The following is a 13,948-nucleotide window of genomic DNA, read 5'->3' on the forward strand; positions in this document are numbered from 1 at the left end:
GAGATAGGGAGGGGTGAGGCCATGGAGGCATTTGAAAATAAGGATGAGAATTTTGAAATCGAGGCGTTGCTTAACCGGAAGCCAATATAGGTCAGCAAGCAAAGGGTGATGGGTGAGTGGGACTTGGTGCAAGTTAGGACACGGACAGCTGAGTTTTGGATCACCTCTAGTTTACGTAGGGTAGAATGTGGGAGGCCAGCCAGGAGTGCGGTGGAATAGTCAAGTCTAGAGGTAACAAAGGCATGGGTGAGGGTTTCAGCAGCGAATGAGCTGAGGAACGGGCGGAGACGGGCAATGTTACGGAGGTGGAAATAGACGGTCTTAGTTACGCTGCGGATACGTGGTTGAAAGCTAATTTCAGGGTCAAATATGACACCAAGGTTGCGAGCAGGCTGGCTCAGCCTCAGACTGAAGTTGGAGAGAGGGATGGAGTCAGTGGCTAGGGAACAGAGTTTGTGGTGGGGAAAGAAACAATGGCTTCAGTCTTCCAATATTCAATTAGAGAAAATTTCTGCTCATCCAGAACTGGATGTCGGACAAGAAGTCTGACAATTTAGAGACTGTGGAGGGGTCGAGAGAAGTGGTAGTGAGATAGAGCTAGGTGTCATCAGCGTACATGTGGAAACTGATGCTGTGTTTCCGGATGATGTCGTCAAGTGGCACCATGTAGATGAGAAATAGGAGGGGGCCAAGGATAGATCCTTGGGGGCACCAGAGGTAACGATGCGGGAGCGGGAAGAGAAGCCGTTGCAGTTGACTCTCTGGCTACGATTAGATAGATAAGAATGGAACTAGGCGAGTGCAGTCGCACTCGGCTAGATGATGGTGGAGAGGTGTTGGAGAAGGATAGCATGGTCAACCGTGTCAAATGCTGCAGACATTTCTTTATGTAGTCATTAGAGCAAGGAATTCCTTGCCGCAGGAAATAATCAAGACACTGTTTAAGGGAAGAGTACATAAACATTACACACCCTGCATGATTTTCCTTTCCATTGACTTCAACGGAAATGAAAATCAGGCGAGGTTTATAATGGGCCTCAAAAGTTAAAATCACCTCCAATGAGTCAAATAACCTCCTTTTGTGTTGTTACTGATCTATTGCCTCTGCCATATCAAAAATTGTGCCTGTACAGAATCTCAATCTGTGCATTTTGAATTGATGTCCAGTATTCAGTAGGAAAACTTGTCAATAATTTGTGCCTCATTACTTTTCCAAACTGCACTCCATTTCACACATTGGTGTTATTTCAATGCAAAGCTGCACAACCAGAAAATTATGTCCTCCCTTCTGTGCCTTATACCTTCTGTATGTCTCCGAGAGTCTCTCCTGCTAAACTTCCATTTATATAATATCTTACCATGATCACAGGATGTCCATAAACATTCAAAGGGGGAGACTTTCGCCTTCATTTTCGGCAGCTTTCTCAGCGGTACAGCTGTTTTTGCAAGAGAAACCGCCCGGTGAAAGTTTCCTCCTTACTATTTAAATGGAACCGCCCAAATCTCAAAATGACTGGTGAGGAGCAAACCACCGACATGCACCTGTGTGCACCGTCGAGAAAAGCACCAGGACGGAAGTTTGGCCTCAATGGAAGCCCATCCAGATCGCCGAGGAAACCGCCCATGGGAAGCAGCCTGAAACAGGGCAGTAGGTGAGTACTCTGCAAAGAAAGGCAAGTTAAAGGTTTATTTATTTATTTATGTAAATTGTAAAACGGAGATTACCTTTAAAACTATCTTGGGAATGTTTATTAACTTTTATTTTTTCGTGAAAAAATATTTTTAAAGTTTCCCCCCTCCCTAGGCCCAACCGCAGCCTTGGACTAAATTTTAAAAACTTACCGTCCATTCAGGTAAGAACCACCCGTTCTCGCTAGTTTCAGCTGTAACCGCCCAGAAATCACCGAGAATCTGAGTGCAAGAACCATTTTCTCTCCGGGCGGTATTACTTACCTCATTAATGGAAATTTTCGCCGACGTTAATTGATGGAGCTTAGCAGTCTTTTCTGGGTGGCAATCGGGCAGTGAGGGCTCTGGGGAAAGTCTAGCCCATAGTGTAATTACTGTTGTTGCGTCGATAAGTGTGGAAGCCGATTTGCACATTGCCAGGTCCAATAAACAGCTCTGAGATAAATGACCAAATAATCTGTTTTTGGAAGTGTTTTTGAAGAAGAAAGTCAATAGATGCAGCATATATTTTTGACACAACATTACTGTATTATAAAACTACTCTATTCAATTTTCAGCTTTTTTGTGCTCCAGACTTTCTGGTATTTTTCAGTTTTGTATTTCATTGCACTATCCTTTCTGTTACCCTTTACTTGTAAACTTTTAAATTCTATCATGTCTTCTGTTTATTTACTTTGCTGTCTCCATATTTAAAGGTGGTCAAATCGTTTTTTCTTTGTTGAGAATAAAGCAATCGTCAGCAGCTCAGTTTGGATGACCTCGACCAGGGGAGTGTGAACGCAGAGACCGCGGGTTGTATGTCAGAAGTCAATGGTACTAAGTCAGTTACCAAAAAAAAAAGGCCCTCTAAAAAAACAAGGAAAACCAAATCAGGTCATTTTCCTTTCACTCTGTATAGGAAAATACCTGGCTATCAATTTAGCATGCGTGGAAAGTCACAGGTGCAGATATGCATCCTACTTTACCACAATATCAAAATTGCTTTGTGGTTCATCCTGTAATAACCTAGACGGGAGAAAATATGACTTCCCATTTTTAAAATACTCATTTTTGGGAAATGGGCATCATGAGCAAGGCCATCTGATCATCTGCTTAGTTCATACTACCACATCACTTTTTCAAAAAATACAAAACATAGTATTTTATTCCCTAATCATGTTTAGTACCAAGTTTCTTCTCTTTTCTATCCTCCACTCCATTTTGCACATTGTTAAATAGTGATTAGACAGAAACCATGCGAAATTTGAATACTGAGCTCTTTTGGATAAATAGTACCATCTAATATGACACTGACCCAAAACGAGGACAGTGCAAGGTTCAATCCCGAGCCTGGCCTCAGTTAGCTGACTTCCGCCCAGACAGTGATAAGGGTGCTACAATTGGCCTTTGTGCACCCGGACTAGGGAGGAGAGAAAATGGTCAAGAGTTCACAAACTTGTCAGTAAATATGGAATCATCTAGTGACCTCTGCTGGAAAATGGATGTGTGTGAACTCTGGGAGAGAGTACAATCAGGCTCAGTTGTGATGTCTCCTCAAGGAGTAATAATCCATCGCCACTCACTGCTGAAATTCACACATGAAGCATGTCATTTGGTGGGAGATAATGGAGGGCTGCTAGTCTGTGTGTCCAGATTGTGGTATGTGACTTCACCCCTAGGGAGAAAAAAACAGCATCTACAGCTGCAGATACACTTCTAGTTTATGCACTATAAGAACGGAATATAAAACGTTTAAAATCAGCCAAAGCTTCAATAACAGCCGAGAAGCCAAAAAGTCTGAAATGCAAAGTTACCACAGATTAATATTCAGCAAATGTTTATGTATTCATAGTTGGTGATGCTGATGATAATGAGGTGACCTTTTAAGTCTAGCAGTTCTTCTCCATACAGCCTCTCACCAATGTACTGAAGTCAAGACTCACAACTCAGTCTCCAACTAAACACATTCTCTCCCAGAACTTTAAAACCATGAAACTCCTTACTCCTCCATATATTTTCCTTATACAAACTTCAGGTTTTTAAAAACAAGTTTGGCATCAATACTTTTTGTTTTATCGCATTTCTGGTTTTACTCTTTTCAATCTTAGTGTCCTGCCCTTCTACCTTAGTTTCCCATTTAGAGATGACGAGAAGACAACTCCAAATATACCATCTCCCCTGCACCCTCCCAAAATTAATATACACATTCCTGCTTTCATTCCCCTGAATGCTCACTGCAATGCCACAACCTTTTTGGGAAGACGGGACGGTCTTGCAAAGATTGGCAGAAATGGCTTAGCTGGTTTGTTTTAAACTGACAGAGGTGATATATCAGGGTTATTGGACATCTAATTCAAGGACACAAAAAGGAGCAAGACAGAGTTTGTTTTGTGTGCATCATCCATGACTTCTAAAAATTGTCAAATAAAAGTCATGATTTATTAGTGTTGAGTAATAAACAACTAAACACCAGCATTTTTATTTTATGACTATTACTTGCTAGTCCCTTGGTTTGATCTAAACCACAAATCAGTGGGTCTAATAAGTGATCTGAATCAGGCTTGAATTAGAGACATAGCATGGTAACAGGAGATAAAATTGCAAATACAGTACAATAAGGGGAATTTCCCAATTTGTAAGCTCTTAGTAACCCCATAAAAGACAATTCATCAAAATCTAATAGTTTAAAGTGGGATAAGGATAAAGTTACTTTGTGGATCATTCTCCTGTAATAACTTAAAACAGTAATTTTCCATCTGAAACTTTAAAATACTAGAATTCTATAACCCAGTGCAAATAACTTGAGAGAATATCACAACCGCTAACTTTCTATGAAAGTTCCACTCTTCTAATGATATCTTTAATATAACAGCTGACCAAATAAAGGTCTTCTGTAAATGATTGGCTCAGAGCAGGGAAGTGGAGCTGAGTCCATGATCAGATCAGCCATGATCTTATTGAATGGCGGAGCAGGCTCGAGGGGCCATATGGCCTACTCCTGCTCCTATTTCTTATGTTCTTATTATAAGTCTGACTGGTGAATGTAGTCATCTTAACATAGATATGCTCTTGGGCATCTTTATGTTAAGTAATTCTTACCCAGATATAAATGGTTATTTGGTTAGTAATAAAATTTTAATTTTCAGTTTACAGTTAGATGTTAGTTTACGTTTACTGTGGGATTAAAGTGTTACAATCCACCTACAGAAGTTCAAATTGAATTAGCTTGTGGAAAATATATATTTGCAACTTTGCAGATTTCAAAAGTGGTTCTACTGCTTTACAATGTTAGAAAATAGAATGAAAACTGCATTTCCAGGCACAATTTAATGAATTTTGCAGGACAACATGACCGTTTTCACAGAAGGTGGAGCCTAACTAGGTTTGACTTGCGGCTTTCAATGCTAGCCTGGCTTCCCTTTCTTGACGGGCCTTCTCCTTCAACTCTTTTTCTCGCTGAATTAGTGTTGCATGTTCTTCTTCCCACTTTTCTAACTTCTTCTTGTAATTAAGGATCTCAGCAGCTTCAGATGATGGGAGATTTTCTTTGACAAGTTTGTCTGTCAGAGTCAATAGACTTTCTGCTTCAATCTTTCCAAGAGACTCCAGGTCTGCATATAGCTCCTATCAGAGAGGAACCAAGGATATATATTACCATCACTAGAATATAAATCTAGAAAGAAATGTCCATTAGTCTACAATGAGGCTCACAGAAACAGTATTAGGAACCTAAAAAGCATAAGGAAATGAATGAATTTGTTCTTGGCATCAGCACCAACCAGAGAACTTCCTTTCTCCTAGTTCCTGCCAAGTTAAGCAAAGCAATACAGCTGTACCACCAAATAAACAGAAGAGCTTGTCTGCAAAAGTAAGGTGAACAAGTGCATTCATTTCTGAGAAAGTAACTACTTATTATTCATAAAAACAGGAAATGCAAGGTCAGACAGCATCTATGAAGAGAAAAGACAGGTTGTACTGTTTTGGACATTTATCCGTCATCAGAACTGAAGAATGAGAGATAAGCAGACATTTTTTAATAAGAGTGGAAATATAGAGAGAAAAAGAGGAAACGGGCGAGACAGAAAACCACCAGCTGCACCAATCAAAGTTTTTGTATTAAATGACCTGCAAACTGCTCAATGGAAGATAGATAAGTGATATAAAAGATAATTTGTCAGAAATTTCAGGCATCTGGAAAGGACAAAAGAATGTGCAAATAGTGGAAAGGTGAAAAGAAACAGGAGGGATGCCCCAGTGTCCTGGGAGAGATTGGAGGTTTTTCCAGAGCTGACTGGAGTTGGAAGCTTTGGTGTGGATCCGTTTTTTTCCTCTTATTGTGATTGGCAGCTCCACAATGTCTCGCTTCTATGTTTTGCTTTCATTTCATATCTGCGGCATTGCAGCTTTTATCTCTCTTTTTAAAAATTTCTCATACATTTGTGTACACTGACCTCTCCTGTTTCTTTTCATGTCTTCCCCACAATTTGCACAATCTTTTATCCTTTCTTTTTGTCTGATTATCTTTTATATCACCTACCAGTTTTCTATTAAACGGTTTGCAGATGATTTAACACATGAACGCTTTCTCTGTAATTGGTATGCCTATTGGAGCTCTGCTTGTCTTTATGTTTTTCCACCTTTACTAAAATACCTGTTTATCTCAGTCTTCAGTTTTGATGAAGGGCCACACCCGAAAAGTCATAACCGATTGTTTCTCTTTACACTTGCTGACTGACCTATGTATTGCCTGCATTTTCTATTTTTTTAAAGATTTTTAGCATTTACAGTTTTTCCACTTTTACATACTATTGTGTTTACTGCAGTTTCACTATAAACCAATGTCTTATCACACCAAAACCTTTAGAACTATGTACAACAAAAACAGCAGCAATCTACAAGCTTTTAAAGCCTAAATGTGATGTCACGTTAGCATAACTTCTTGATTTATCTTGATAAATAAATCTGGTCCCCCAATCTTTTGTCCTGAAGAATAGGCCTTGGCCAATCACCTAGGTTTTTTCCAGGGATGGGCTGCCAGGCAATAATTATAATTTTTTTTTTTTAAACAGAAGGGTCACCGACCAGTTCTGACGAAAGGTCTTCGACCTGAAAGGTTAACTCTGTTTCTCTCTCCACAAATGCTGCCTGAACTGCTCAGTATTTCCAGCATTTTCTGTTTTTATTTCAGATTTCCAACATCTATGGTATTTTGCTTTCACATTTTTTTGTGCATTTGCAACTTGGAAATGCAAACTTGCAACATGGTGAGAGCTCCCTAAAAAGCTTCTTAAAAACTAGGAAACTGAATGAAACTATATTGGTATGGGGTGGAGGGGATAGCTCTGCTTCAGCTCTTCGTGGCTTCAGGTAACACTAGTCTTGGTAAGCCCCTCCCTTCCAGTTCTTCTCATATGTTTTGGAATATGTAGCTGAGGCCACCGCTTTTGTTGTCAATGACCCAATTCCTCTGACCCACTGTCTCTCATTCTGTAATGGTCCTGGTCCACTTCAATCTGATCTATTCTGAATGGCTCTGCAATGGTCCTGGCCCACTTCGTCGAGGAGGCACGGGAGGTCGGTGGGAGGCTTATAAAAGGCCCATCAGTCAGAGTGGCGGTAGTTCGTCGAGGAGGCACGGGAGGTCAGAGGGAGGCCTATAAAAGGCCCATCAGGCAGAGTGGCGGGAGTTCGTCGAGGAGGCGCGGGAGGTCGGTGGGAGGCCTATAAAAGGCCCATCAGTCAGAGTGGCGGGAGTTCGTCGAGGAGGCGCGGGAGGTCGGTGGGAGGCCTATAAAAGGCCCATCAGGCAGAGTGGCGGGAGTTCGTCGAGGAGGCGCGGGAGGTCGGTGGGAGGCCTATAAAAGGCCCATCAGTCAGAGTGGCGGGAGTTCGTCGAAGAGGCGCGGGAGGTCGGTGGGAGGCCTATAAAAGGCCCATCAGGCAGAGTGGTGGGAGTTCGTCGAGGAGGCGTGGGAGGTCGGTGGGAGGCCTATAAAAGGCCCATCAGTCAGAGTGGCGGGAGTTCGTCGAAGAGGCGCTGGAGGTCGGTGGGAGGCCTATAAAAGGCCCATCAGTCAGAGCGGCGGGAGTTCGTCGAGGAGGAGGCACGGGAGGTCGGTGGGAGGCCTATAAAAGGCCCATCAGTCAGAGTGGCGGGAGTTCGTCAAGGAGGAGGTCAGCTGGTGCAGCAGGGAGAGAAGGCAAAAAAGTAGAAAGAAATCGAAGGGTGACGTCACAGCCAAATGGGTAAGTGATTGGCTGGTGACTGGTGAGTAGTTTTTCTTTTTATTTTCCTTTATCAGTAGGTAACCTTTATCATTGTTGTTGCCAAATTAAGTTAATCTAGGGGTTAAGTCATGGCAGGAGAGCTCGTACTCGTGTCATGCTCCTCCTGAGCTATGTGGGAACTCAGGGACGCTTCCAGTGTCCCTGACGACTACATGTGCGGGAAGTGTATCCTGCTGCAGCTCCTGACAGACTGCATTGTGGCACTGGAGCTGCGGGTGGATTCACTGTGGAGCATCCGCGATGCTGAGGATGCCGTGAATAGCACGTCTATGGAGTTAGTCATACCGCAGTTAAGGGTTGCTCAGACAGATAGGGAATTGATGACCAGCAGGAAGAGCAGTGGAAGGAAGGCAGTGCTGGGGTTCCCTGCGGCCATCCCTCTCCAAAACAGATAAACCGTTTTGGGTACTGTTGGGGGGGGGGGGAGATCAATCATCAGGGGAGGGCAGCAGTAGCCAAGTTCATGGCATCGTGAGCGGCTCTGCTGCACAGGAGGACACGAAAAAGAGTGGGAGAGCTATAGTTGTAGGGGATTCTAATGTAAGGGGAATAGAGAGACGTTTCTGTGGCTGTAATTGAGACTCCAGGATGGTATGATGCCTCCCTGATGCAAGGGTCAAGGATGTCTCGGAACAGCTGCAGGACATTTTGGAGGAGGAGGGTGAACAACCAATTGTCATGGTGCATAGAGGTACCAACGATATAGGTAAAAAATGGGATGAGGTCCTACAAGCTGAATTTAGGGAGCTAGGAGTTAAATTAAAAAGTAGGACCTCAAAGGTAGTAATCTCAGGATTGCTACCAGTGCCACATGCTAGTCAGAGTAGGAATTGCAGGATAGCTCAGATGAGGAGTGGTGCAGAAGGGAGGGATTCAAATTCATGGGACATTGGAATCGGTTCTGGGGGAGGTGGGACCAGTATAAACCGGACGACCTGCACCTGGGCAGGACCGGAACCAATGTCCTCGGGGAAGTGTTTGCTTGTGCTGTTGGGGAGGGGTTAAATTAATATGACAGGGGGTTGGGAATCTATGCAGGGAGACAGAGGGAAGTAGAATGGGGGCAGAAGCAAAAGACAGAAAGAAGAAAAGTAAAATTGGAGGGGAGAGAAACCCAAGGCAAAAATCAAAAAGGGACAAAGTATGTTAAAAAGACAAGCCTGAAGGTTCCGTGCCTCAATGCGAGAAGTATTTGTAATAAGGTGGACGAATTAACTACGCAGGCAGCAATTAACAAATATGATATAATCGGCATCACGGAGACATGGCCCAGGGTGACCAAGGCTGGGAACTCAACATCCAGGGGTATTCAACATTCAGGAAGGATAGACGGAAAGGAAAAGGAGGTGGGGTAGCGTTGCTAGTTAAAGAGGAAATTAATGCAATAGTAAGGAAGGACATGAGCTTGGGCATCTGTATGGGTGGAGCTGCGGAATACCAAAGGGCAGAAAACGCTAGTGGGAGTTGTGTACAGACCACCAAACAGTAGTAGTGAGGTTGGGGACAGCATCAAACAAGAAATTAGGGATGTGTGCAATAAAGGTACAGCAGTTATCATGGGCGACTTTAATCTAGATATAGATTGGGCTAACCAAACTGGTAGCAATACGGTGGAGAAGGATTTCCTGGAGTGTATTAGGGATGGTTTTCTAGACCAATATGTCGAGGAACCAACTAGAGGGCTGGCCATCCTCGACTCGGTGATGTGTAATGAGAAAGGACTAATTTAGCAATCTTGTTGTGCGAGGCCCCTTGGGGAAGAGTGACCATAATATGGTAGAATTCTTTATTAAGATGGAGAGTGACACAGTTACTTCAGAGACTAGGGTCCTGAACTTAAGGAAAGGTAACTTCGATGGTATGAGACGTGAATTGACTAGAATAGACTGGTGAATGATACTTAAAGGGTTGACAGTGGATAGGCAATGGCAAACATTTAAAGATCACATGGATGAACTTCAACAATTGTACATCCCTGTCTGGAGTAAAAATAAAACGGGGAAGGTGGCTCAACCGTGGCGTACAGGGGAAATTAAGGATAGTGTTAAATCCAAGGAAGAGGCATATAAATTGGCCAGAAAAAGCAGCAAACCTAAGGACTGCGAGAAATTTAGAATTCAGCAGAGGAAGAGAAAGGGTTTAATTAGGAGGGGGAAAATAGAGTATGAGAGGAAGTTTGCTGGGAACATAAAAACTGACTGCAAAAGCTTCTATAGATATGTGAAGAGAAAAAGATGAGTGAAGACAAACATAGGTCCCTTGCAGTCAGAATCAGGTGAATTTATAATGGGGAACAAAGAAATGGCAGACCAATTGAACAAATACTTTGGATCTGTCTTCACGAAGGAAGACACAAATAACCTTCCAGAAATACAAGGGGACCGAGGGACTAGTGAGATGGAGGAACTGAAGGAAATCCTTATTAGGCGGAAATTGTGTTGGGGAAATTGGTGGAATTGAAGGCCGATAAATCCCCGGGGCCAGATAGTCTGCATCCCAGAGTACTTAAGCAAGTGGCCCTAGAAATAGTGGATGCATTGGTGATCATTTTCCAACAGTATATCGACTCTGGATCAGTTCCTATGGACTGGAGGGTAGCTAATGTAACATCACTTTTTAAAAAAGGAGGGAGAGAAAACGGGTAATTATAGACTGGTTAGCCTGACATCAGTAGTGGGGAAAATGTTGGAATCAATTATTAAAGATGAAATAGCAGCGCATTTGGAAAGCAGTGAGAGGATCGGTCCAAGTCAGCATGGATTTATAAAAGGGAAATCATGCTTCTGGAATTTTTTGAGGATGTAACTAGTAGAGTGGACAAGGGAGAACCAGTGGATGTAGTGTATTTGGACTTTCAAAAGTCTTTTGACAAGGTCCCACACAAGAGATTGGTGTGCAAAATTAAAGCACATGGTATTGAGGGTAATGTACTGGCATGGATAGAGAACTGGTTGGCAGACAGGAAGCAGAGAGTCAGGATTATTGGGTCCTTTTCAGAATGGCAGGCAGTGACTAGTGGGGTGCCGCAGGGCTCAGTGCTGGGACCCCAGCTATTTACAATATACATTAATGATTTAGATGAAGGAATTGAGTGCAATATCTCCAAGTTTGCAGATGACACCAAGCTGAGTGGCGGTGTGAGCTGTGAGCAGGATGCAAAGAGGCTTCAGGGTGATTTGGACAGGTTAGGTGAGTGGGCAAATACATGGCAGATGCAGTATAATGTGGATAAATGTGAGGTTATCCACTTTGGTGGCAAAAACACAAAGGCAGAATATTATCTGAATGGCGGCAGATTAGGAAAAGGGGAGGTGCAATGAGATCTGGGTGTCATGGTACATCAGTCATTGAAAGTTGGCATGCAGGTACAGCAGGCGGTGAAGAAGGCAAATGGTATGTTGGCCTTCATAGCTAGGGGATTTGAGTACAGGAGCAGGGAAATCTTACTGCAGTTGTATAGGGCCTTGGTGAGACCTCACCTGGAATATTGTGTACAGTTTTGGTCTCCTAATCTGAGGAAGGATGTTCTTGCTATTGAGGGAGTGCAGCGAAGGTTCACCAGACTGATTCCCGGGATGGCAGGACTGACATATGAGGAGAGACTGGATCGACTGGGCCTGTATTCACTGGAGTTTAGAAGGATGAGAGGGGATCTCATAGAAACATATAAATTCTGACGGGACTGGACAGGTTAGATGCAGGAAGAATGTTCCCGATGTTGGGGAAGTCCAGAACGAGGGGGGACGGTCTAAGGATAAGAGGAAAGCCATTTAGGACTGAGATGAGAAGAAACTTCTTCACTCAGAGAGTTGTTAACCTGTGGAATTCTCTACCACAGAGAGTTGTTGATGCCAGTTCATTGGATATATTCAAGAGGAAGTTAGATATGACCCTTACAGCTAAAGGGATCAAGGGGTATGGAGAGAAAGCAGGAAAGGCGTGAATGATTATCCATGATCTTATTGAATGGTGGTGCATGCTCGAAGGGCCGAATGGCCTAATCCTGCACCTATTTTCTATGTTTCTATGTTTACTCCCACTGCAGACGAGCCTGCTCCCAAAGCTCAGGATACAGCAAATCTTGATCAGGAGCCTGCTGTCTTCCCATCCCAGACACCCAGAGAAGGAATAAACAGGTTAAGAAATGGGGTCAAAGGAGAGAGAAGGGGGAAGACATAACCTGATGTCTGCGCCAGTTTTTCACATTTATGCAAGTTTGGCCAACTTTCATTTGGAAACATAGAAACATCGAAAACAGGTGCAGGAGTAGGCCATTCGTCCCTGCACCACCATTCAATATGATCGTGGCTGATTATTTTTGCAACTTTAGTACCCCATTCCTGCTTTCTCTCCATACCCCTTGACCCCTTTAGCCGTAAGGGCCACATCTAACTCCCTTTTGAATATATCTAACGAACTGGCCTCAACAACTTTCTGTGGTAGAGAATTCCACAGGTTCACAATTCTCTGGGTGAAGAAGTTTCTCCTCATCTCGGTCTTAAATGGCTTACCCCTTATCCTTAGACTGTGACCCCTGGTTCTGGACTTCCCCAACATCGGGAACATTTTTCCTGCGTCCGATCTGTCCAATCCCATCAGAATTTTAGATGTTTCTATGAGATCCCCTATATTCTAATGAATCTAAGCCTCGTCGATCCAGTCTTTCTTCATATGTCAGTCCTACCATCCCAGGAATCAGTCTGGTGAACCTTCGCGGCACTCCCTCAATAGCAAGAATGTCCTTCCTCAGATTTGGAGACCAAAACTGTACACAATATTCAAGGTGTGGCCTTACCAAGGCCCTGTACAACTGCAGTAAGACCTCCCTGCTCCTATACTCAAATCCTCTCGCTATGAAGGCCAACATGCCATTTGCCTTCTTCACCACCTGCTGCACCTGCATGCCAACTTTCAATGACTGATATATCATGACACCTAGGTCTCGTTGCACCTCCTCTTTTCCTAATCTGTCACCATTTAGATAATATTCTGCCTTCCTGTTTTTGCCACCAAAGTAGATAACCTCACATTTATCTACATTATCCTGCATCTGCCATGCATTTGCCCACTCACCTAACCTCTCCAAGTCACCCTGCAACCTCTTAGCATCCTCCTCAGAGCTCACGCTGCCACCCAGCTTAGTGTCATCTGCAAACTTGGAGATATTAAACTCAATTCCTTCGTCTAAATCATTAATGTACATTGTAAATAGCTGGGGTCCCAACACTGAACCTTGTGGTACTCCACTAATCACTGCCTGCCATTCTGAAAAGGACCCGTTCATTCCTACTCTTTGCTTCCTGTCTGCTAACCAGTTCTCTATCCACGTCAATACATCACCCCCAATACCATGTGCTTTAATTTTGCACACTAAGCCTTTTGAAAGTCCAAATGCACCACATCCACTGGTTCTCCCTTGTCCACTCTACTAGTTACATCCTCAAAAAATTCTAAAAGATTTGTCAAGCATGATTTCCCTTTCATAAATCCATGCTGACTTGGGCCAATCCTGTCACTGCTTCCCAAATGCGCTGCTATTACATCTTTAATAATTGATTCCAACATTTTTCCCACTACCGATGTCAGGCTAACAGTTTTTTAATTCCGTTTTCTTTCACTCTCCTTTTTAAAAAAGTAGGGTTACATTAGCTACCCTCCAATCCACAGGGACTGATCCAGAGTCTATAGAATGTTGGAAAATGACCACCAATGCATCCACTATTTCTAGGGCCACTTCCTTAAGTACTCTGGGATGCAGACTATCAGGCCCTGCGGATTTATTGGCCTTCAGTCCCATCAATTTCCCTAACACAATTTCCTGACTAATAAGGATTTCCTTCAGTTCCTCCTTCTCGCTGGACTCTCAGTCCCCTAGTATTTCCGGATGTTATTTGTGTCTTCCTTAGTGAAGACAGAACCAAAGTATTTGTTCAATTGGTCTGCCATTTCTTTGTTTCCCATTATAATTTCACCTGATTCTGACTGCAAGGGA

At 43.2% G+C, this 13,948-nt stretch overlaps 1 protein-coding gene across 1 annotated transcript in view; it reads right to left on the reverse strand.

Annotated features, from left to right (window-relative positions):
- Window positions 1-4,976: 4,976 nt before the first annotated feature.
- The window catches only part of mrps27 (mitochondrial ribosomal protein S27), a 109,164-nt gene continuing 100,192 nt past the window's right edge, over window positions 4,977-13,948 (reverse strand). Inside the window, exon 11 of the mRNA XM_070885922.1 lies at window positions 4,977-5,292. Coding sequence (XP_070742023.1) covers window positions 5,047-5,292 — 246 coding nt within the window. The 3' untranslated portion in view covers window positions 4,977-5,046. The remainder of the gene's footprint in view (window positions 5,293-13,948) is intronic.

This window comes from Pristiophorus japonicus, chromosome 1 (genome assembly GCF_044704955.1).
Source record: "Pristiophorus japonicus isolate sPriJap1 chromosome 1, sPriJap1.hap1, whole genome shotgun sequence".
In the NCBI taxonomy this organism is placed as follows: Eukaryota; Metazoa; Chordata; class Chondrichthyes; family Pristiophoridae; genus Pristiophorus; species Pristiophorus japonicus.